General features: G+C 47.6%; 1 protein-coding gene across 1 annotated transcript in view; it reads left to right on the top strand.

Moving 5' to 3' along the window:
* The window catches only part of GRIK4 (glutamate ionotropic receptor kainate type subunit 4), a gene marked incomplete at its 3' end in the record, with an annotated part of 137,855 nt that overhangs the window by 58,217 nt on the left and 54,146 nt on the right, over positions 1-25,492 (top strand). The window contains exons 2-6 of the mRNA XM_082330578.1: positions 685-849; positions 7,989-8,086; positions 11,522-11,687; positions 17,752-17,930; positions 21,200-21,253. Of these exons, the coding sequence (XP_082186704.1) occupies positions 685-849; positions 7,989-8,086; positions 11,522-11,687; positions 17,752-17,930; positions 21,200-21,253 (662 nt within the window). The remainder of the gene's footprint in view (positions 1-684; positions 850-7,988; positions 8,087-11,521; positions 11,688-17,751; positions 17,931-21,199; positions 21,254-25,492) is intronic.

The following is a 25,492-nucleotide window of genomic DNA, read 5'->3' as shown; positions in this document are numbered from 1 at the left end:
TCGACTCCAATTTCTTTTTGCCTTCCGTCAAGAAAATAAAAATAATACCCCACACTATCTCCCTCTGCCTAACACAGATTTGAGTGGGCAGGCCCAGGAGCTGAGTTCAAGAGTCAAGTGCTTTCTGTTTGAAAAATATTTGTCCCTTCCCACCCACGGCTGCCCACGTGCTTCCTGAAATATTCCAGCTATCAACACCGTACCAACGCTTTCTCAAACAAATGAACTGGGGCTATCTGGGGACATTCTTCCTCTGTTGGGATGTGAGGCAGTGTCTGGATCCGGGCTGCTTGGGGCTGCACAGCTGGATGTCCATCTCTAGGAGCACCCAGGGCGAGCAAGCAGATGCCTGTGCTGCAGTGGGTGCTGGGCGCTGCCAAGACCCCAGCAGTGTAGGCGGCCGTGTCGTGTTACAGCACACCGGCAGGTAACGCAGCCGCTGCTGCAGAGATTTCACCGCCCACGTGTCTGGCAAGACCTGGGAGGTGGGCGAAGCGGCGGGAAAGGCCGCACGTGGGAGGGAGGATGCGCTAACAATAGTGGTGGCAAGAGCAGAAGTGCCAAGGCAGCGGCTGCTTGCGTGGCAGCGGAGATCCCAAAGGGGTGCTGGGGGCGGGGGGGGTGCACAGAGCTGGGCCAGGTCCCTGCCAAGCCTAACCACTGCCAACACCTTTGCTCCCACAGCTGCCATCCTGGATGACCCCATGGAGTGCAGCAGAGGGGAGAGGCTCTCCATCACCCTGGCCAAGAACCGCATCAACCGTGCACCCGAGCGGGTGGGGAAAGCCAAAGTGGAGGTGGACATTTTTGAGCTGCTGCGAGACAGCGAGTATGAGACGGCAGAAACCAGTAAGTACCCCTCCGTGTAGCTGGTCCTTCCCCAGTTCTTCTCTCTGCCAGCTTGCAGGAGGTGGCTGGCACGCTGCACTTGCTGAAGACGGTAATTGTGTGATACTCAAGCGGGCTACTCAGGGTGAAAAGCACCTCTCTACTCTCTATCAACACTTGAAAGATCAACACGTGCTAGCATGAAAGTGGGTCTCTGCAAAGCCCCAGGCCTGCCCTGGCTGCTCGAGTGCAGTCAGGTTTGGTGCAGGGCTTTGGCACGGTCTGGATGCGGGCGCAGCATCCCCTTGGGAGGTGCGTGGGACCTTTAGCAGCACTCGCGCTGTGTTCAGCACCAGCCACACGTTTGCAAGGGCCGACCCTGCCTGGGTGCATCTCCTGCAGGGCACAGTGGCCCATAAGGGGAGGTTAGGCTTGGAGGGCGAGTGCTGAGACCAGTTTTCATTTGAGGGTTTAGCATGGTGTTGTGAGACGAGCCCTGTCATGGACTGAGAGAATCTGGGTCCCCAATAAGCTTTGCCACCATTCAGCTCAGTGGCTTGGGACAAATTATTTTCTTTAATCTGTGTGTCAATAAACAGAAGTAATGATACAGGAGGTGATGCTCCTTTGTAGAGTACTTAATGGTGTGCAAATAAGAGACTCTGGGCAAGTTCAGTGCAATTAAGTTATTTTTAAAACCCCATGGAACACTGTGTGTCAGCAAACATGATAGCTCTTCCAGTGCTTGAGATTGGCAGTGGATTTGTTTACACAAAGTTTTCAAGTGATGTTTAAAATCATGTGGATTAAAAAGAGCTAATTTTGAATGAGCAGTATACTTTCCACGTTGCTTTAAAGTCCCTTAATGCAAACAGGTCTCTACTATAGTTGTTCCTCTGGATGCCCAACACGTCACCCCCGTGCTGATGAATAAAAAGGAAGTTGATGGTCAGTGTCCCACAGACCTCTCAGGAGCCTGAGTGAAAGAAACCAAAAAGATCTATAATAGCATCTTACTGTAAAAGGGAAAATCTTTTGGAATAGGATAGCTTCCCTTTAGAATAATTTTTAAGATGACCTTTAGAGTTCAAGGGAGGACTATAATTTTGTTTTAACAAGTTGACTTGAAAAAGCTGGAGAAATCATTTTAAATAATAGGGATTTTAGACTCATTTCCCAATGGTCCTCTGTTCCAAGCCTGTGTAACTGCAGGATATCCCAGAAAGGTGTGGTAGTATGTTGTGGTCTAGAGTGGGCTGGTTTTTCACACACGTTTGGTGTGTGCTCTGCGCAGCACTGAGCATCCCTGTGCCTGGGAGGCCCCGTGGAGCCGCATGCCCAGCGCTGCTCAGGAGCGGGTCTCTGGGTAACTGGCAGAACGGGCTCAATAGGCCTGCGAGATCAGCAAATCACTCCTTCATTTCCTGAATTAGCATTTGCATTATTTATAGAAGCATTCAGTTAATAAAGTGCATTTCAGCAAGTACCTGTATGTCTATTTATAGAGCCTGTCACCCATGAGGCAGTCTAGATTAAGATCATCATGTGCAGCATCACAAGGACTGTTTAAAACAGCAGTTCTCCACCTTTTTGGATCCCTCATCTCTTTTAACTTTTTCTTGGTCTTTCCCATCTGTTCAGGATTGCGCGCATCTTGCTTTACCCTCATTTGGCACAGCAATAGGGCAAATCCAGTCTCACTGGCTGGGTTACGCAGACGGGATGGGGGCTGCCTGTGTTTCTAAGTGCATTCTCAGTTTGCCCCTGAAAGTATCCCAGATCTCCCAGTGAGCCTCCTAGGAAATGAGAAAATTTCTTGCTTGCCTGAGCCTTCTGTGACTTTGGAAGAACCAGTAGCATTTTTATTTCCATTCTTTTTACTTTCTCATCTTCTGCATGTAGCAGTGTTTCTGTTATTTAACTTTGCTCAAGAAACAGGCTCGATTGCCAAGTGACCCCAGAGCTGCGGTAAAGATCGCGAGCGGGATTTCTTTCTCACTTGCACCCCTGTAACACTGCTCAGAAATTTTTCTGTTGGAACGCTTTTCAAGCAGAAGAATACTCATTTGCTGAAAATGAAGTATTATGCAAGAAATTGTTGATTTCAGCAAACAGGGTGTTTGGGGAGAACGTGGAAATGGGCTAAGTGAGGAAGAGGCAATCTTCCATTTCGAATTTTCACCTCAGGGTGATTTTCTTTGTTTTCTTTACTTTGACTTATAGAATGTAAAAAGTAGAAATTGGAGCAAACTGATTTGATTTTGGTGAAGTGAGTATTCACATAATTTTGCAATATGTCATTTGCCTTTTCTTCAGAGGAAAAAATGTGTTGAAACATTTCTTACAAAAAGGAAAAATCTGGATTCTGCATGGCTCTGCTATTAATGTCACTGAAGTTATTCTTGATTTATACTGGTAACAGGGGAGAATCAGATCCTTTAACTTAAATTTCAAGGCTTTCATGGCTTTCAAATGTCTGACTTCTCAGCTTTAATACAGCACTGATATTTGTTATCACACATAATATCAATAAAAGCAGTTTAGATGTTTTAACCTATGACTGCAAAGCTGTTATACATCTGTTTAATACTGTTCTCAAATTTCACGCCCTTTGAATCACCCTTAAATATCACAGCTAGCATGCTTAGCTGACTGATCTGGGAATGCTGTGATTACACCCCATCAGTGATATTCCGTGTACAATTAGTGCTTCAAGAGAAGAAAGACTTCTTGAGAGTTAGATTTTATTTTAGTGTTGAGCTATTTTTCTTTCTTTTTTCCTCTCGACTGACTCAGACATCTTACTTGTTAGGGGGCCACAAAATCACAATTGCTATAGCAGGTAAAATATGAGTTAGTCTTAATCACAATCATGCATGATTTGCTATTTCAGCTTTATATATGAATGAAGACAAACATTGACTGTTCCTGTATGCAACATCTGTAACGTCCTGTGTTTTGAAATGAGTTTGCAGCGAAAGGTTATGGATAGAGCTTTTTCTTGCCATTATAAGTAAAGCCTGTTCTCTCTTTGTGTTTGATGTTTCAACTCCTTTTATGGAGATCCAAAATGACTTGTTTAATCATGTCTTTATCTAAAACACCTTATTCCTTTTGATGTCCAGGGAGGGACAGATTTTCTACTTGTCACCCTGTCCCCTATCATCTCATCAGTCTTTTAAGCATCTTTCTGTTGTTAATCCAAACATCTCAAGGCAGATCAGCAGTCAGAGTGAGGGAGTAACTGGAGGATCATTAATTTTTATTTATTCACACCAATATTTCAAAGTGCCTGATACATCCGTTCAGTGGCATTGGCTCAAATGTGCTATTAACTGTCCCGCCATTTTCGCGATTCTGTTGAATTTCACATTTAAGCCTTCTCTGTTTGCGGGTTCCTGTTAAGAAGCATAAAGGATGCTGCAGGAGCAGTCTTGGAGCCATGGTGCAAGATGCCCTCTCTGTCACGCTGTCTGTTTATGCACTTGGTGGTTTTTGTATGAGAATCCCGTCCTGACCAGTCCCTGTCATTCAAGATCCTCTGATATGTTTTGCAATCATAGAAATGTTGAGGTAATTGCATACCTTCCCTGCTCATTTATTTTCAATTAGAGGCAGGAATCTTCTTTGCATGCCATTTGAAACCCTTGTATCAGGTATCTGTATGCAGTGAAAGAGATGCTGTGTTCTGCACTGTGGGTGGATGCTCTTACCGGAGCGCTTTCAGCGGAGAGTTCATGGAAATGCTTGCCAAGTGCACTGAGATCCCAGGAGGTGAAAGGCACTATCTGGCCATGAATAAGTGGATGTACAACATATATAATGCGAGAGCTACTCATTTGTTGTTGTGCTTTTTTGTGTTCAAAAATAAGTACATATTTCAATCTTCCTTTAAAACATGTCTTGCTGTTTCCTGAGTGTCCAGACCTGTACTTAATTCCCAAATATACTTGTGGAAACCATTCAACACAGCCCTTTCTTGCTTACGTGGCGGGGCAGACCTGCTAGTATGAAAGGAGGGTCACCGTTTTGCGTTGCACATTGAACGCACACCTGAGCTTGCGTGAGGGCCACCTCCTAGCTCCAGACTGGGAGGAGCCTCTGACCCCACTCCCAGCTTCTGGGCAAAGCCCATAACTGCATAGATGGAGGTACCGTAATGGGACATCTGGGCTGCGCAAGCAGCAGAAACAGAGGTCCACGTACAAGTAGAAAGGCAGCAGTCATCAGCTCGCACCTCCGAGGAATCGTCCCTGAGTGATGGCAGGAGGGATCCTGTCCTGCCTAAAGCAGTGCCAGTATTGGCAGAGAAGGGTGTACCCTGGGATGTTTCCTTTTCAAAGTCTTAAGTATTTTAAGAGTGTGTTGTTAAGAAATCTATTTGCTAAGCTTGTTGTTTTTCTGCCCTACTGTCCTCAAGGATGTTAACTTAGAAGAGCTGAGTGCAGGCAGTCCATAAAAATGGCTGGAATAGTAGGTTCAGGACATCTCAGGCCTTCAGGTCAAGGATGGTGGATCAGTAGTACCCACGTCCTATTTCATGATAAAGAGGTTTTCACATGCATGTGATGTCACTTCAATGTCCGGTACTTCTTGAGGTGCTGAATTCTAAAAAACAAAAATTGGACACGATCTTGGGCAGAGGTATCGGGGGTTTGCAGCAATCAAAAATGTGTCACGCACATAGCTTACATGGCACACACGTGTTGAAGTATGAAGAGACTTGAGTGGCAGGGGCTACGCCAGTGTCTGTGGTTATAGTCCGTGCAGTTATTGGGATGAACTTTTGGTATGGGGCCAACATTTCTGCATCCCTGCAAGTGCTTGTCTGAATCCGCAGTGGTAGCAGGGATGAGCCTTTTCTCCCTGTGGCGACTAACAGCATCAGGTAATGTTCTGCAATAGGAAGTGTGTTTGGATTACAAGAGAAACAGCTTTCTAAACGTGGTCGAAACCTTTGCCTCAGGCGCCTCCACTTTGTTTCCATTCATTTTCCTTAATTTTACTGGATGTTTTGCCCTCGGACTGATAAGCTAGGTCTTTTTCTTCTGACAGTTGTTGCAACTCTGTTGCTATGACTACTTAACCCACTTTTTGTTCTCGATAACAGAGATGAGAAGAAAAGTGCTCACCAAACTTTCCCCTGCATGCACAACAATTCACCCCAGGACTTTTGCCCTAATGACCTGTGGATAAAGAGGACTTGGAGCAGCTCCTTCCTCCTAGATGCTGAATTGCAGAGAACCTGAAGGGCCTGGTGCAGCTGAGAGGCGCTGATGAGTGCTGCTGAGATAGCATGCAGGGTTTTCAAATTGCTCTTACTTAAAAGGATCTTCTGAAGAGGTGTAAGTGCCTGTAAATTTTTAAGCACAGAGGAAAAGCCAGTGCTGGATTCCTTTGAAGATGCTGCAGAAAAATATCACTCGTTCTGTTGCAGATTGAGATGGTCCAAGGGTGAGAGAGCATGGAAGGAAGGAAAACCCAAGAGAAGATGTTCATATAGCGTTGGCACTTTCTGTAGGAAGTCAGAGCAATCAGTATGTATAGGGACCTAGTAGTATATGGGTTTTTTCCTCCAAGTATCACTTGAAGAGAACTAAAACCAATTCCCCAAAGTGACAAACTGTTCTCAGCTTTCGGCCTCATATTCCAGTCCTGAGGCTATGAAGGGTTATGAAGTCTAAGGCCAGAGATGACCACCTTGATTAGCTGATCTTATCTTCTGCAGAAAATGTACTGTAGATGTCCACTTACTGAATGCTACACTCGGCCCCATAGCTTGCTGTTCTAAAAAAACCCCAAGCTCAGTATAGGCTCTCATTTCACATCCAGTCTTGATTTAAAGACTTGAAGTCAGTAGAAAACCTGCTCTGATATGTAATATGACGGTTTTGATGATGAATTCTCTTTGCCACAAAAAATATGTTCTGGTTTGAAATTTTCTAGCTCCTTTTCTGCAGCCGCTGAATCTAGATAATGTTTTACAACCATCACAAAAGCTTCTCTGAGATGTAAGCCAGGGACCTGCAGTGAGGATGGTGCTCTGAAACCGACCAGCCATTTGATACTGAAGAGGCACTATCTTTAAAATCTCAGCTTTGTGATACGGTGGTTTAGTTTTTACATATGAAAATGTTGTGAGCTTGCTCTTGCCAGAACTGATAAGTAGTTGCGGTGCCTCCTTTCTCCCCCATGGTATCCTCTTTCTTCAGAAAGCAGTCGCTTGATGCCAGTTGAGCAAACGCGGCTTTGTCTGTCCGGGGAGAAAGGAGCTGAGTGCATGACAATGTTGAGGCAGGTCTGGTGTTTCAGAATAAGCCATGGCCAGCACATGTTCGGATGAGCCTTTCGGAGTCCGGGGATTCAGGCACGAGGGGCTCTCGCCTTCTGTTTGCAAGGCTTTGCCTGTGCAAGCCGCTCTGGAGGAGCGTTTCTGAGCGATGTGGCTGATGGGGATGGCAGCAGGGAAGTGACACCAGCTGGGGTAGCCCTTGGAGTGCCATTCAGCTAAATTTGTGCTGTGAATTGAAAGGACAAAAGGTTGCAGTTTAACCCAGGAAGCTCGAGAGAAGAGATTTAACTTCTTCATTTTGTCAGGGTCTTTTTATTGTTCTGCTAACCTTGGTGGCATGGAGCCAGAAGATTAACTACTGCCAGAAAAAAAAAAACAACCTACAAATGAAAAACAGTAATACGATCCTTATTATTACCACCGAGCTCTGCAGAGGATGAGGGAAAAAATTCATACAGGTTTGTTTGCTGCTAGATGATGCTTTGAAGTTAGGTCACTGCTGTGTTTAGCATCTTCCATAAACTCTAGTTAATGTTTTATCTTGGAGAATAGCATGTGAGGCCAAAAAGGGATGTTATAAGAGAGAGACTCCAGTTCTGAGTCAGAGATGAGGATAACTGGGCTTTGGGGAGAGTTCAGGTGGGATTTAGAAAGGCTGGGGAAAGGCAGAGGAGGGTGTCCCAGGCAGGGTGACAGTGCTTCAGAGGGAATAGAGGGCTTTTGGGGGGACATAAATGGCAGAGAGTATGTTGTGTGAAGGAGATGATACCACGTCCTTAGTAAGGTGCAGCAGGTACTGTAAGCATGACTGTCAGCTGGAAATTGAGGATGAAGTCTAATGCATGTTTCCTCTCTCTGGTGCCTGCAGTGTGTCAGATTCTACCAAAAGGAGTGGTAGGCGTCCTGGGACCTTCTTCAAGCCCAGCCTCGAGCTCTATTATCAGCAATATCTGTGGGGAGAAAGAGGTAAGTGGAAGTGTCCCATGTTGGAGTAAGTCTGTGCCCTTGTGCTGACTGACTTGGCCCCAATACCCATCGCACTCGGCAGCTGCCCAGGGCTGGGAGGGTAACGCAGGAGCCCTGGCTCCTTCCTCCCGGTGGTTCAGGGCAGGCCTGGGGTGAGAGCAGAGTTGCCCACCATGGGTAAGGGGCACCACAGAGATCCTGACCCATTCCCCAGTCTCTGCCTTCTGCACATTGTCCTTCAAACCGAAGATGCTCTCGGTGGGCCCTGATCACAGCAGTGCTTCCCACTGCCTGGTGCTCAGGCTCCCCGGGAACACGGCATTTTACTGGTGATTTAGTAAGTATGGATTAGGTTTTTAATTTACCACTATACCGAGCAGCAATGCCTTCTATGCAGATCCCATGCAGAAGGGCTTTCTGCAGCCTTGAGGAGTTTTGTCTGAGACTGTCGCGACTATGCCAAGTCCCAGGCACAGCCGCACAGCTTGCTGCAGCTTCCAGCTCTGCCTTACGCTGCCTGCTCCCTCGCCTGGGTCTGCCTTTTGCATTTCTTGTTCAAGTCCAGTGCTCTGTTTCTCAGTCATCATTTCTGTGTATGCACACCACTCCTTTCCACCCGTGCTCCCCAAACCTTCTCCAGCTCATGTCTACATACCTCATCATCCCCAGTGTACTCTGTCCTCGTGTCCCAGCTGCCAGGCAGAGCAGGGATGTTACCTTCATTAGACAGGGGCAGTGAGGTACCTGCCTATGGTACCCCAGGACATCCTTGGCAAAGATTACTTGCTGTAGTCATCTTATCTGCTATATCATCCTTCCCATGCTCCGCCATGGCCGCTAATAAGAGGAGTTAACAGCTTGGTTTATCACCCCTTCTCCTAATGCACATATTCTTGCAGCTTCTTCCTTTTCCATTTCCTCTCTCTTTTCTGCCTCCTTTGTCCTTGTTTTCATCTGTATCACCTTTTACTTCAGCTTCCTTCACATGCAACGCTGATGCGAACCATGTCCCCACTGACTGAGAGGTGCAAAAACCTCAGCTTGCCCTGGCAGATGTACATCCCGGGCAAAGTTCCTGGGTGTGACACTACTTTGTGCACATACTTGGAAAGCTGCACCCCTTTCTGTTTGCTGCTGTTCCATCAATGCAAAACCGTTTTATCTGTGTCCAGATATGTGCCTGATTTAATATTTTATAAGCCTTGAACCATCTTACACTGATCTGGCTCTGCTCTCGGGGAAAAGAAATTGAGTTCTCTTCTCATAGTTCATCCCTTTAAAGCCAGATAACATCTCTCAGCCATTTAGTGGTCTCTCTCTGGAGCTCAGCCTCCAAGGAGAGGAGTGCCTGGAACTGAGCACTGTAAATAACATGCATTCACAAATGACTGCTGTTCTTTGTTCCCTGAGAATCAGAAGTGTTTAAGAGATGGAAGAGATCTTTTAGACCAAGTGCTTTGGGCTACAGCAGGATGGGTCTCTTGAGAGTATTTTGTAGTGTTTTCTCCAGTTAAATGTCCCAGACATGTGCTCCATCCCAGGCAAAGGCAACTCTGCAGTAACAGATTGCAAGTGTTTTTCCCCTGAAATTCATATTCAGTCTGAGTCTCTGCTCTAAGTCTCTCTCTCTTTCCCCCCCACCCGAAATGAAAAGTGAGTGCTAGTGTGCTTCTAAGGTATTTGATTCCCAAGCTTGATCTCGGCTGCACTCCTAGTGATGTAAACCTGCAGTAACTCCCTGTGATTTATATCACAGTAGCATCAGTTGGTGCCACTGTGTTAAACGTGATACAGCAGCCTGGCCAGAGCCATTGTACTTACAGCTGTCCATCAGGTAAAGGCGAGTGTCCCCATTTTACCAGCAAGGCACCAGACAGTGGAGTGACTGGCCTGATGTTCACCTGTGGTGAACTGGGGGATGAGGCTGTCTCTCCTGTGTTACCCCTCTAGTGCCTTTGGCCCAAAGATTTCCTTCCCTCCTGTCTGGGGAGGGGTGTTTCACTGGGGCAGAGCTCTTGGAAAGGAAAGGAGGGCTCCGGGACTGAAGGTGAGCTCTGAACCAGTGGCTGCCTTCACCTCTGTCTCCATCTCTCTCTTCTCTGTTAGCACTTATTGCTGCAAGTCTCAGGTTCCATCTGGCTCCCAAGAGTGATCAGCACGCTTGTACTGGAGCTGCCCTGTCTGCTCTGGTTAAAGGAATTTGCCTTTCCCTTACAGTCTGCTTCTCTCCCTGTTAACAGAGCCTGGGATGAGGGCTGCAGAGTGAAATCAAGGCAGATAGCAGCTTATTACTCTTTAACTTTCCTATTGCTAACCAAACAGCTTATGCTGTCAATAAAGCAGCCATCACAACCTACTAATAGCCTTTCTCAAGAGGAGGGAGATGGGAGGCATGGGATATTACCTTCCAGAAGGACTAATAATGGAGGAAAAGAGGACTTGACACTCCTCTAATGAAGCCGAAGCAGATGTTTCCCTTTCTGTGTCTTCTATTTCTTCCAAATAATTCACTCAGCAAAAGGAACGCAATATTCCTTCTCCTTATTTGGCTGAACCCCTGGTGTCCGAGCTTGATCTGTTTGCCCACCCGTTGCATCTACATGAACCTGCCAGGTGTGCAGCAGAGCTGCCTCGGAGGGAGCCCTCGGGCTGTCCCCCCCGTGCACCTTCCCTGCTCCCCCTTCCCCAAATTCCCTGGGAAACGGCATCCCACTCCCACCTCCTGCTCCTCCGTATTAATGACAAGCACAGCGTTATTAGGACTCGTGGTTACGGTCCCGTTGGAGCTTGCCTGCTGTATGGCCACCTGTTACCTCTCCGCTGATCAAAAAAGCCCAAAGCTTCTGGCTGCTGCATCTGTTCCTCTCTCTCCCGAGCCTTGCCAGCGCAGGGTCATCTTGTTCTTCTCTTCATCTCTCCTAATTACCTGATGACACATCGGTACCGCAGGCAGAGGTGGATTTGCAGCACTTCATCCATCTAGCACACAGCAAAGGTCTGAGGGTCTCCAGCACGGGCTGTGTAACTCCCTGCCTGCCTGCAAAGCATCCTCCGTATTCACCCAGGCAGCAAGCCTGAAATGAAGTGTGGGCCCAGCTACAATTAGTGCCCAAGCTAATTAGGTTGAACTCATCCGGAATGGTTTCCTGTGCTGTAATCACAGCCCCCGTTGCCTTTCTCTGAGTGGCTCAGCAAGACTTTTTCTGATCCACTTCTTCCCGTGGCTTCTTTTTGCCATGATAATTATTTTCCTCTGCTATTGCACAAATCCCACCCTCCTCTCTTCACTCTGGTGATGCTTCTGCAGTTTTATTGGGATATTTCACTTTCTGCCTGCTGTGCATTTCACACCAAAGGTCCTTTATGGTAGATTTACTTGTTTTTATTTTTTTTTTCCTCTTTAATTATGTCTTCTTTCCCCTCCTCCCCACTTAGGTTCCTCACTTCAAAGTGGCACCAGAGGAGTTCCTGAAGCTGCAGCTCCAGCGGTTCACCACCCTCAACCTGCACCCCAGCAACACCGATATCAGCGTGGCTGTGGCAGGAATCCTGAATTTCTTTAACTGCACCACCGCCTGCCTCATCTGTGCCAAAGCTGAATGTAAGTCATTGCCAGGCTGGGTTCGGCTGCCCCTCTGCTCCCAGTGCCTTCTGTTCTGTCTCCTGCTGCGTGTTTGGTGCCTGTTGGAGAAGGTCCCACAGGCAGCGTGTGAGAGCTGCCTCGCTGTTGCATCCCAGGGCGGTTGCCTCGCCTAGTTGTGGTGGCAAGGTCTCTTCTGTTGGCAGCAGGCGGGCACTTGGTCAGAGCAGCCTGAAACAGCGGAGACCTGCAGGGCAGGTTTTCCCACCCTGTTGCCCAGCGGAGGTGTTTGCGGTGTTTGTGAGAGGAGGAAAGGGGATGGGGGAGAGACTTGCCGGCCTTCTGTTTGACAATCTGAAGAGTGTTTTGCTTGCACAGATGGGTTTTTGAAATGAAAAAAAAAAAGGCTTAGGCTTGTTTCTGGAGATTATTTTAGGCAAGTAAAGCTTTTTGAAATATGTCTTTCCCAAACCCACATGCAGTTTGTGGCCTAAAAGCAGGACTTGATTAATAGTCAATACACTGCACGCCCTCTTGGGCTCTGCAGCCATACATCTGCTGGTAATTGTGCATCTGGATGCTGGAGCATTCACCTCAGCAAGACCATATTCATCTCTGCATAACTCTCCTAACATGGCAGGAGCAGGCTCTGCACCGTAGTGGTTACAGGGAGTAAAGCATGTCCTGTGCTTTTTAAGGTCAGTGTGTATGTAGGTAGCTGGTGTGTAGCAGCCACATCTATTTTGCTTTTATTATCCTGTAGCCAGATTCATTAGCACTAGAGTTTATCATACAAGCAAGCCTAGAAGAGAGGCTTTGAAAAGGCATGTGGATCCGGTGGTAGCTTTTGGGACACTGGCAAGAGTTTAGCAGTCTCTGACCGTGGGACCAGGTGCAAAGGAAAGGCAGCATCTTTTCCAGCTAGACCTGGACAAACTTCACGCCACCAGCTGTGCTAGTAATGCAGTGTTGTGGCAGATTCCTGCACAGGGACAGAAGGAATTGTCTTGTCTTTTTGCTTTGTGTACCCTGAGGAGACCACAACCTCAGCTGATGTGAATAAATTGCCTTCAGTAGGCATGCTCAGATTTACCCCAGCGGAGGACCTGACCCTAAATTATGCAATTAAAATCATGCAAATGGTCTCCTACATTACTTCTAGTGCTGGAATTTTTCATTGTCTAACCTTAAGCAAAAACGGGTAAGGAAAAAAAAAAAGGAAGAAAAGATAATTACGTTTTCTCACCTGCGGTGCAGCGTGCTCACAGCTCTGTCCTCACACTGCTGCCAGGCATGGGGCACACATAAACATCAGCACACCGCCATACGCCCCTGCCCTTCTCCCTAGTTATGTGCCAAAACATGCAGGTACCTCCCATTGAAATATTAATACCTCCCTGGTATTAATATGATTCTTCATTTAACTGGATCAAAACCTTGGGAACGAAATTACTCACATTAAAATAATACCCTTTTAATTGAATCAGTCTGGTTTATTTTACTCTGGTATTCCTGGATAACTCAATATTTAGGATGTGCTGTGCAACCCGAGTCCTTCCCAGACCCAGGGAAGCAGTGGGATGGGTGCCTTTCATGCATCCTGCTCTTTGTGCTCAGTAAGGACCTTATCTGAGCTAGGCTTGAAGCACAACATGCTCTGACTATAACAGAGTGCAGAAAAGGCATAATCCAGCTTCATATAGGAGCACAAGCCCTCATTTTCCCTCAGGACAAGCAGGGCTCCTAAGCACAGTCCTTAAACAACTAACTCGAGGCACTTTGGGCTTTCGGAAGGTTCCCTGGAGGCAAATAAGGGGAGCATATGAGCTGTCTGCTCATCAGTGAAGAAATGCCGTTTTGAGGGATGTTATTATTTAGATCCCAGGAGGGAAAGTCATAGCTCTTTTGGTTCAAGTACAAGGCTGTGTGATGGGACTCCTGGGTCCTATCTCGACATGCTCGTACTATCACTGTTAGGAGTCACATCCTTCCTCTGGGGACTGAGTGTAATTTCTTCTGGCAGAAGCAGAAAATGACCCTCAAAGTCAACGGACTTAGGCCAGCCTAAGTGTAATGCAATGGTGAATAGAATAAGATTATGTGACTCAGTTTCTCTGTGGTACGGAAAAAGTAGCTAGTTTGTGAATTGCTCTAAAGTCCTAATGTGGAAGGCTTTGTGTGATTCCACAGAAACCTTAACCCAAAAAGGCAAACGCTGACAAATACAGGGGTGCACAGACTTCACAGGAGCTAGTCTGTATGCTCCGATTGAGGAAATAACACCCCGTGCTCACGAAGGGAGACCGGGGCACTGAGGTCAAAAAGCTCGTGCAAGCCCTAGGGCCAGAGGGAGATATTTGAAGCAATGCTGTTGATCTAAGAGCAAGGCTGGATGATAGGAGTCACCATTTCTCTTCCCAACTGTCAGGGTCAAGAATTGCACCTGCACAGATCTTGTGCAACCACGGACAGAACTGCTGGTCCCATGGGCTTTGGTCAGGAAAGCTCGGAGAGAAGGAGTCCATCTCCTTCTCTCCAGTAGCCTCAGGAGCAAGAGCAATAAGCAGGGATGTGGGAGTTTGCAAAAGCCTTTAGGTCGTGCATTCCCTGGCAGCGGGCTGTAAGGCGTGCCAGGTACTCTGGAGGGGAGGCCATACCTGCAGAGAGCTTGGGGCTGGGCTACTCCTGCCAGCTCCAAATGTTTTGCATAAGAAAAGGAAAAATAAAATAAGCAAGGTCAGGACTTCCCATTGGCCAGCTCAAACCACTGACCTGCCTCTGTGTGTACCCATGGTCCCCATAGGACTGTTCAAACAGTACGTGCCTGATGCAGCCTCTCCACGCATGGTGGTCCTCACTTTAGTACTTCAAAGTTGCCAGGAGGGGTCTACAAGCCCTTGCTCATGTTTGGCCTGCAGAGCAGCCTTCTGAAGTGCCAGTCTGTCAGCAGCAGCATCTCGCATCCTCTCATCATCAAACAAAGGGGAATCTCTTCAGATAATAGAGACTGCCCTCCACACGACAAGAGGAGCTACAAGCAGGAGGTCTGATGAGGCTACAGGTAGGATCTAACATGCTGGAAATGATCATTTCCTCGAGCCAAAGGAGGAGATCAAACGCTTCCCTTTTTCCCTGGTCCCACTTCCTCCTCTGATGTGCTTTGTGCCTGATGTGCTTTAGAAACTTAGCAGCTGGGCTCTGCCTTCCTCACCGCAGAGGCCAGGGTGGCTGTCTAACCAGGGCTCGTGCCTCAGTGAGCTGTGGGCTGGAGGAGAAGGCAGCAACAGAGGTGCAGATGTAGTCAGCAAAGAAAAGAATTAAGAAGAAGCTGAGGGTCTGATGTGAAGCAGTTGACAGAGGGATGCTCTACAGTTTGCAAGATGAACTCATAGCAGTTTGCAGAGGGATGCTCTCCAGTTTGCAACATTAACTTACAGCTGAGATATACAACCTTTGGCATTAAGGAGCAGGATGTAATTTTATTTCTGCAGGAAATTAAATAGAAAAGGTACATTTCCAAAGGGGATGGCCGAAGATTGCCCTCCACACACCCACCCCTTTCTGTGAATTTCTGTCCCCTTGAAAGCCACATCATGGTGTAAATCTGGGCTTCTCCCACCAGCAGGGTAGCATGCAGAGTACTGCAGCTTTCCCTTTTCCTTCAGGTCTATCCAAAGCCGAGCACCACGTCTCCCTGCTGCCAGCCCATGTTTCACCGTGGTGTTTGCCTGGGAATACTCTCCAAGGGCAGAAGTATTTTATATTCAGTGATAGTTCTGGGGACTTCAGTCCGTGGGCTGTAGTGCCAGCAATGGTGGGTCCTGGCATCAGTGGCCAGGTGTGCTCAGCCCTCATCACTGGCTTAAATTGGGTGCAGGTTTGGTAGGGAGTGCTTGGAGAGCTGCATCTAGTGCTGCCTCCCTTCCTCCTAAACATCCACTTCTTCCAGAGTACGGTGTTAAATGCCATGGAATTTAAATCATTGTGGGCAAAAAAGGGTAAGTTCCATGTCTTTTTTTTTTTTTTTTTTAATGCAAGACTTTTATGAAATTAGTAAAGTGTTCTTAAAATCCTCCTTAGTTTTGCAGCAGCAGATTTTGCTGGGATGAGCTGTAAGTAAACTTGGTATTCTTAGGACTGTTAGGTGCAGCAACCTGTCTGGTCCCTTGCAGATGTGGAATAAGGTGAAAATAAACCTCACAAGGATCAAATGAAGGGCTTAGGTAAAATTTACTATTCACTTGAGCTAGCCCACGTGTCCTGTACACAGAGTGAATTCACTGGCTAGTGAGAAAGAAAAAGAAGCCAGTGTGATCCAGAGAAGTCCTGGCCACTGCTGGTTTTGTAGTCCCTTGCTGAGTTCCTACCTGTACTCAGAGAAAAGGTAAGAGGCGAGTGCATTGTAAAGAGCTCAGTGCAAACTTAGCTTGCTGAAAAACTCTCGCTGTGAATGAGAGGCTCCTCATCTTGGATGTATCCCTTTTAGTGCACTGCTTTGTTACCTTTGTGAAGTGCCGGGAGTCCTTGAAAGCAGCGTGCTCTAACGCTAATCACATCGCATTGTATTGCTTCCCCAGTCCCTGACCTTCTGGTGAATGAGTGGTTCCATGCAGCCAAAAGTATGATTAGGTTAAGAGTAGAGCTCTGAGTTGAGGATGGGTTTTGCCCCTGCGCCAGCTGGGACGTGAGTCTGCTGATAGTTCTGTCCTTTTCAGTTTTCTTCAGTTCAGCTTTCCCCCTTCTTTTGGGATTGTCTTTCTGTGGGGATGGGTTGTGTGACCATGCTAGCTGTCTGTGTCTTGCTAATGATTACATCTGGTGGTCTCTCTGGTTAATCAAACTTGACAGAAGGTTATTTCCTGATGAAACTCAGCAGCTGGATAGAAGAGACAGACTCTATCAAATATGCTTTCTTGACTAAGAAAAGCTGCAGCAGGAGCTTTGACGTCTTATTAGACATCAAGGAAGCCGTGTTAGAAGGAGCCCTTGCAGTGACCTAGCTGCAGGAAGAAACTTCAATCAGAAGTGCCAAAGGCAACAGGGCACAAGTCCAGGGAAGCCGGGACTCATCCATGTGGGTGCTCACTAATTATTACTTCTTTTCTTCAGCTCCCGTCTGAAGGGAGGGCCCAGTCCTGCAGACTGCATGGGGAGCGCTGAGGCAGCCAGAGTCCTGGCTCTTCCCCATGGCTGATCACGTCCAGACACTGCCCGAGGAGGCAGAGGGCTGTACTGTGCTGGGGCACTCGCAGGGCTCAGTGGGGGCACGGGGGAGGCAGAAGTGCAGATGGCAGGGCCGAAAGAGGGAGGAGGGCTTTGACGTGGAAGGTGGGGCTCCAGAGACCTTGCCCAACGATGGAGCCGCTGGACTGCGAACATTATCCTGCTTTACTCTCCAATTTCTCCATAAAGCACCAAATATGCTGGTTGGTTGGTTTGTTTTATTATTGGCTTCTGTGTTGCTCTAGGAATCCCCAGTCCACAAGTAATTCTGCACTTTGCTAGGACCATAATCACAATTTTTTTCACCAGTTTTTAGTGTAAACCTAATGTATTTTTGCAGTGATCTCTGCTTTGTCTGACTCTCAGCAGAGCTTTTCATCCCCAGGGACACATGCCCTTGGAAGATAGCAGCTCCCCATTGGAGTGCTCCAAGATCTCCAAAGTCTATCAAGTTGTGCCTTGTGGGGCACTTAATTTGGGAGCTGGTAATGCAAAGGCTTAGGAGGAGGAATCATCCTCCAGCAACCAGCGATAACCAGAATAACCCCGCATGCAGGAAGATAATGGAGAACTTGTCTGGACTCAGGAGTCCTGAGCAAATTTGTATCAGTGATCTTATCTCTTCCCAAGAGGCCTTTGCGGCCACTTTTTGTCTGGAGAACAGCTGGAGTAGCTCCATCGTTTCCCATTCCCTGCTGGCCCAAGCCCATGCTGCAGCCCCAAATCCTTTCCTTTGCAGTGCATAGACACAGAACTGCAGGACTGCTTCCTACTGGGGATGACTATTGGCCATGGGAGAAGTGCTTTTTGAACCAAGCATAAACTTTAAAAGTATCTGGTTTTTTCTCCCTTTTATTTGAAGGCCTTTTAAACCTAGAGAAGTTGCTTCGACAGTTCCTCATTTCCAAGGACACACTCTCAGTTCGGATGCTAGATGACAGCCGGGATCCTACCCCTCTCCTAAAAGAGATCCGAGATGACAAAACAGCTACCATCATTGTACATGCCAATGCTTCCATGTCTCATACCATTTTGCAGAAGGTAAGTGTCTGTTAAAGTGTCACAGTTGGACATGTGGCTGCTTTCACTGAACGAGATATTGCGTGCAGTACATGAGCATGCATGTGCAGGTGTTGTACGATAATGGAGTGTAAAAATTCCTGCAGCAACACTGGAAATGGTCTCTGCTGAGAGGGGAATTGCCACTGATGGAGTTTCTGGGGAAAATAATTTGCTCTCTCTTTCCAGGACTGTATCAGTAGAAGCAATGGTTTAATTGCTCTGAGCTGATGTGTTTGCTTTCTAGAAGCGGTACGTGCTTGTTGCTCCTATTGCCATCAAACAGCTGTGGATGGCTGCTTAGTGCTCTGAAATTAGTCAATCATTGCAATAGTTTTATTTTTTCTCCAAGTACATTTCTAACTTTTTGCTTCCTTTTTTGTTGTCTTATTAACCGAGATTTTATTTTAATCATGTTTATTTTTAAATGGTCTCTTGCTGCAATTTTTAGCATTTGTTTTGATAGCCGACTTCAAAATTGAGCAGTGGCTCCAGATGGAGTCTAAAGTTGTGTATAGTTTCCCACGTCCTGGAAGGAACAAGAAGTACTTTCCTGAATGGAGGCAGGAACCGAGCGATGGGGTCCCCCCTTGGCTGGTGGTGCAGGCATTACACGTGGTGTCCTGGCTGCGGTATCAGGTAGTCATTCAGAGGCCTTGACTGTGTCGGATTTATCCCTGATGACAGCCAGCAGAAACCATTAGAGCTGTTTTTATTATTCCCCTTCCCCACCCAGGATTTTTATTCCGCTGCTTGCAATTTTGCATTTCTAAGTAGGTGGGTTTGGGGTTTGTTTGGGTGCCCTCTATGCAGGGGGAGAGGGGGGGTTGGTGTCTGTGGTTTGTTGTGTTTTGGGTTTTTTTTTTTTTCCCTTTCTCCTGGTCCTTGTTCCGTGCTGCCTGGCTGCTGAGGGCTGTCCCCCTCCTCTGTTGCTATAGTGACTTCCCACAGGCATACAGCAGCGCTCTTTGGGCACCTGCAGTCTCCCTTCTGGGCTCCAGCATCCTTCTGCCACGACTGATAAAGATGTCAGAGATTGCCACGATTTTTCAGCAGTTCAGTAAAACCTAATATAGTCTTCCCGGCTAGAAGACTGTAGGAATGGAAGGTAATAAATAGTGAGCTTCTAATCTGGCAACTTCTTGCACCTTGGGAGGCTGGAAAGTATTTTCTTTATAGAGGTGCAGCCTGAGTAGGGGGTGAGGTTGTGGTGAGCAAATAGATACATCCTTGGCCTCTGCCCGCAGGTCGCCAAAAGCATGAAAAATGCACTATTGGTTTGAAAGTGCCTTGCGTCAGACCTGTCTCAGGAGACCAGTCCTGGCCTCGGACAATGAGAGAAATTGCAATTTCTCATCTTTTACCCTCCACATATGGTCTGGAGACACATGGTTGCTTCCTCGATTACCAGCCTGTCCCAGCCGCCCACCTGCCAGCGGGCATGTTAAATGGATGGGAGCGATGCTCACAGGAAGCGCTTTGTTGCTCACTTTGATTTTCTGCCCTTGAAATCAACAGCACTGACTTCACAGTGGGTCAGAGGGAGAGCTGACATCATCGCTGTCCCCAGGAAGGGAGAAGAGAGGGAAATGGGTGCCAGGTTTTATTGTCTAGGGGCTTAAAAATGAGGCAGGTGTCTGGAAAGCTGGCTGAAAGGCAGGTTGGCAGCCTCCTCTGGACTCGTGGTGCTCTTTTGGTCAAATGACTTTGCTGTGTCCATTTTGCCACCTGTGCAAGGGACAGGGTGACAACGTGTGACTGAAGGGCTGGCCACAGCCAGACCTAAGCCACCGTCAGTCGTCTGTGGGCATCTAAAGCTTTCCCCTCTGTCCATGTCCACTCCCACTGCAATGGGGGTGACCTCAGGTTTGCGCAGAAATAGGTAAAGAATAGGCGGGAACAGGGAGAGGTGCAATCTAAGCCTCCCCTTCGCTGTATCTTTCCTTCACTCACTTTCTGCTGTTGCCATCCTCTAGCTTACAGGAGAGATGCAAAGGGACTAAAACCAAGTAAGGAGGTGCTGCCTTGGTCCTTCCCTCCCTGCCTCCAGTTCCTCGGTGTGGTCTGCGGTGATGGGAAAATCTCTTTGCCGAGGTCCAGAAGCATGATTTGAGACTAGCTGTGTTTGGCAGCGAAACATAGGCTTTCAGGAGGATCTGCAGATTAATCCCCCACTTTCCTGAGCATCTGTTCCCACAACCAACTCCTTGTTTACTGAGAATTTTGAATTTTGGAAAAGGACTTCAATGATCTGGTCTCTGATCTCTAGAACAGATCATCCCACGGAAAAATATGTGTTCCTCTCTCTGCATCTCCCTACACTTTTACCCTCTTTTTTTCTATGTCTGTGGCTGTTGCAATCCTGTCTAAATTCTGGAGAACAGGCTGAGTTACTAGGTTTCATTCATCCTAATTAATTTGCAGTACTGGAGCCCAAATCTGACTGATACATCTGGGAAAACCACCACTGGGATGACTGTCCTTTTTCTGTAACTCCAGAAGAGCTTTTTCTGCCTTGCTCTCTGCATCGCATTGTTTGTAGTGAAAGGAGACAAGCCCTGAGCTTTCTCAACTGCTGCTTTCCCTCATTATGTTCAAAAAGATGTTGATGGTTGAATAGGAGAAAAGCAGCATCCATTAACAAAGCAGCAAACCTCAGCCAACCTCGCTTTCCTCCAAACACGCAGTACACCCGAGGAACTCCTCATCCCAGGCAGCTCTGGCGGCCTCGGGCTGAGGCTGCGGGACCCCACCTTGCCTTGCTGGGTTCTGCATGGGCTGTTGCTGTTGGGGTGCAAAAGCTTTTACTTCCAGTGGACATCTTCCTTCCAGGTTGTCCTTGGCTGGACGCACCCACAGGATGGGGCCATGTGCAGAAATCCTCGAATGTCATCTTGCACCATGCCGCAGAGGGAGTGGGGTTGGTCACAGGGGTCTGGAGCTGCGGCTCGTGCTGTGTTGGGTGGTTTCTCTCTGCCAGACAGCCCCTGTGCAAGTGCTTTGCCAGTGCTGTTGCGGAGAGGAGACCTCAGAGGTAGGCTTAGTCCTGCTGAAAAATTGGTTCCCCAGACTTTAATTTCACAGGTCAAATTGTGTTGCTGTGTCCCACCCTTCCCTGCCTGCAGGAAGACAGCAGCGCTTGCACGGAGCGATAAGGATGAAAAAGCAAATGTGGCCCAGTCTCTGCCTTGCCGGAGTGGAGATTGAAGATTGTCAAGCTCTGGTCTAATCTCCTTTCCTTTCCTTCACAGGCAGCTGAACTGGGAATGGCGTCTGCCTATTACACGTATATCTTCACTAATCTGGTAAGATGTTTTTCTTGGCTTTTCTACCGTGTGTGTGTAGAGTCATGTTAATGGGAGCTGATCTCCCTGGCCTGTGGGAGCGTTGGGAAGAGCCACGTGCTTGCGGAGCGGGGAATTCGTGGCAGAGGGGGAGGGAGGCAAGGAGGGGTGTCCCCGTGCAAGCCTGAGCATCAGTCAGGGAAAGTCTTGCCCTGGCCTTCAGGAGGTGAAAGCCGACGGATGCCCAGCAGCACCGATCAATCCCATACAGCTGCCAAAGGCAGGATTTGTACACGTTGCAGGCGGAGCCAGTGTGATGAGATGTGTGGGTCCTTGGGAAGCACCAACAGACGGATGGTTCCTGACCGAGGACTCAAGAGGGTTATGCTGGAGGTGTCAGCCCCCGAGCCCGTTCCCCGCACTGGGAGAAGGGCAAGCTGTGCTGGGGTGTGTGTGCAGAGGGCACCACGGCCCCGTGCTTTTTTGCTGTGCCTCTGAGAGTAGCTGTCTAAGACAAAGGAGAATGATATCATAAATGTTGAGAGGCAGAGCGGGGTGTATCTTCAGCATGGCCCCTGGTGATTTGGCTTTATAGCTACTAATAACATTAATGGGGGAATCGTGTGGTTAAATCCCTGAGTACTGTGCTAAACAAGGAGTAATGGGCTTAGGCAGCAGCAGGGGGAAACCCAAAATAAACATCAGAGAAACTTCTCTTGCTGCAGCAGCTACAAGGCTCTTGAACAGGCTGCCAAGTGGCGTGGGGGAAATGCTGCCACCGGGGAGACCAGATACCTACCTATTAATGCTGGTGTGGGGATGATGGAAACCTGAGTGCGGCAGGATGGGCTGGATGATTAAGTGGAGGTGCCTTCCAACCCCAAATGATACTCATATTCTCTAATTTCTATTAATATTTATGCCAGAGTGTGCGTGTGCCAGGAAAGCCGAGAGCTGAATCACGCTTTGTGTTTGGGTGGGAGACAGACGGGAACGGATGGAGCCAAAAGTGTAGGCAGGAGAGCTGGAGTGGAGAGGAGGAGGGGGAAGGAGGGAAATGGAGGGGTTGAAAGCCAAGAGAGCAATTGGGACAGAGAATGGAAAAGAGATAGGGAAAGGAGATGTCAGAAAAGAGAAAAATGCAAAAAACTAGAAAAAGCCAGAGGCTTCCTACCCGAACTAATAGCATTCTGATTCCTGCTTAGCACTCGATCCATAGGTCCTAACCTTGCTCAATATCAGTCCAGCAAGAGCAAGCTTCACTGCTCCTGTTTATCCCCATGCAAATGATCAGCACTGGGCAGGACAGCAAAGGGAAGGGATGTACCTGGACGGGATCGGCCAGTGATGGGATGCTGGGGGAAGAGCTGCACCCTCAGAAGGTGAAGGTCACTTGTTTTAAGGCAGTGGCTGCTGCTTTGTGATTTCTCACCCCCAGTGCCAGCCCCAAGTCAGAGTGCAGCTGTGCTGGTGCTGCTGGTAGAGCTGGTAGGGGACGATGGCCATCCCCATCAAATCCTGCTCGCAATGCTAAACGACTCCAGTCATTTCCCAGACCCAGCAAATTTTCTTGTTGCCCTCTGGTCCCAACAACTGTTTCTTGTTCCACTTGCCCTCCCCAGTCCCAGCAGTCACTGTGCACCGCACGGACCGGGACTATGCACATAGCAAGGGATTTCTATGTATACATCACCAGCACAGGGAAGTCCATGTTCCTGGATGGTGCTCAGACAACAGAAATAACTATAAAAATTAAGCTCCCCACCGCCACCACACTAGTTTTGAGCATGGGTGTGATTAAGCATTTGCTTGAGGTCAAGAAGTGAAATTTGTCTTTGAAACCCATTCATCTAGTGTAATGCAGTTATGGCAGCTGAGAAAGAAATGAGTTTTGTTGCCATTCACTCTCGCAGGATATTAATCGGTTTACCCAGGTTATTTTACCACTTTGTCCAAAAGACCAGCCCTCAGCAGAACTAACTGGATTTTTGGCAGGCACCGTTAAAGAAAGGTGACATCAGGCAAAACCGGGGCAGATGGAAGAGATATTTAAGGAAATTAGTAATATTTAAATGGGGATGAGAGATGGTAGTGAGCAATTTAGACTAATAAATCTGGGGGGATTATCAAGCTCCTAATGAACCCTCTGAGGTTTTGCTATCACTGCCTAATAGAAAAGATAAAATCCTAGTGAACTGCTGTCAAGGGGAGCAAGCAAAAAGATGGCTTTAAACAGAAGGACAACCCATCAGAAGGGGAATAGACAGTCTGTACAGCATTAAGCTACTTGGAGATGGAAAAATATTTCAGGCAAAAAAAGAAGAGAAAAGGATATAAAATGCTGAATTAAACACCTGCCCTGCGGCACTAGAGGGGAATTCTGTTTCTGTCTTCTAGCATTAATTTTATTTAATAAGCACATCCCAGCCGACAGCTAGTTGTGTGTCGCAGCTCTTCTCTCTGCGGAGCATTAGATGGAGGCAAGTTGCTGCAACTCCCCTGGCACCGGTCCATGGGGAGAGCGATTCGGGGGTGACGGCTCCTCCGTAGCCAGCCTGATGACTGCAGATAGCGTCAGTGTTGCTCTCCCCGCCATTCAGCGGGGAGGCAGAGCGGCGCGTGAAAGCAGATGCCAGCCTTTGGCAGGAGATTGCGGGAGCAAATGAGGAGGAAGTCCTCGGCCCCCAATGCATTTCCATGGGAGCTGAGGCGAGCAGCCTGATGTAAAAATATCCACAGGCTAATTTACTGCATGTGAATTCATTATCAGCCTCCTTCAGCCAGCTCAAGGGACCCTTTTTGTCAGCAACAGAAGCTCAACAAATTTTCCAGGAGTCCTAATGAAACTCACAGAACACAGCATGTCTGTTGCATTTTCCTTCCCTACGTCCATCGTCTGTGTACGGGGTACTCATGGCAACTGAGCACCCTTGTTCTCACTCCCCTTGCAAAAAAAAAAAAAAAAAATCAAAAAAAAAAAATCTCAATTTGACCCAAGTTTCTTCATGGCATCTCCACACAGTGACAAACTCCTTTGCTCTGGGGCTTACCCTTCTGAGAGGGCTGAAGTTTCCCGATGATTAATGGCAAATGCTGACCCAGTGGCCAGCTGCTCCCTGCGCCTTGGTTTGTGCGGTGCTGAGATGAGCTCAGAGCTGCTCATCGTCCCTTCCCAGCTCCCTGGCAGGGCACAGGGTTTCTGTGTATCCACACAGCTGATGACCATGTAAGAGGGCAATGGTGTGCTCCATAATAATAATAGTACTAGTAGTAATAATACTAATAATGCCAGTGCATAAATAGAGCATTGCAAGCAGGCTGTTGTGCATAGAAAAAAATGTTCTTCCTAGTGCTGGAAATCCTTGAAATCAGCAGCGCGGAGCAGGAGGGGTGTTGGATGCCTCCAAAATCCTGTGCTACAATTAATTCTTTTAGCTTGTTAATTCTGTGTAGCTTGTTGTTGTTTTTGTCTTTTTTTTTTCCCCCTCTTTTTTTTTTTTTTAATATGACATATGGACCTCAGGCTGGGTTTAAATTTCAAAACATTTATCAAGGAGATTAGATGGAAATAATTGAAACAATTAAAATTATTACTGTAAGAAGGAAGGTGTAAAGGAGTTTTACTAGTGCCTTGAGTCAGACACTCTATTCATTGGATGCAGTTTTGTTCCCCGACAATATTGTGCGGAGGTGTTGTTGCTGATAAAACAGCTGCCGTATTCAATTTCCAGAGACCAGATAAATCAGTTTTCGTTTGTTTTTTTGTTTCCTGGTTTTTCTTCTTTGTTAGTGATTTATAAAGAGGTTGGTCTTCATATAGGATGAGGTTTTCAAAGCTGAATTGTCGCTCTGGATGCCCCGTTGGAACTGGACTAGTGTCCAAATCACCCAGGCAACATCGCATGTTTCAGCGGTAGCTTGCCATTACGGTAGCATCCTTTGGAAGGAGGGAATGATGTAAAGTAAAGCAGAGGGAAAGTGGAGTACAGGTTAGTTTTTGGCTGGGACTGTGGAGCTTAGGTTTTTAGTCCTGCTTTGTGAAATTACCTTCTCTTGGTGAAATGACCTTCTCTTTCTGTGTCTGGTTTTGCGGCGTGAGCTCCAGCCTGGACCGTGGTGTTTGGCCTCGCTGTGCCAGGTCTGCTGGCCTCAAGCACCCTGCTCTCCCTTGCGCAAGTGAAGAAGGCAGGCTCTCTTGTTAAGCTTTGACAAATTTTACCTTGCAGTCCAGCCAGCCTTCCTGATTCCCAGTAGCTGATG

Source organism: Platalea leucorodia (genome assembly GCF_965183815.1).
Source record: "Platalea leucorodia genome assembly, chromosome: 20".
In the NCBI taxonomy this organism is placed as follows: domain Eukaryota; kingdom Metazoa; phylum Chordata; class Aves; order Pelecaniformes; family Threskiornithidae; genus Platalea; species Platalea leucorodia.
This window is presented reverse-complemented; position numbering and strand designations above follow the sequence as displayed.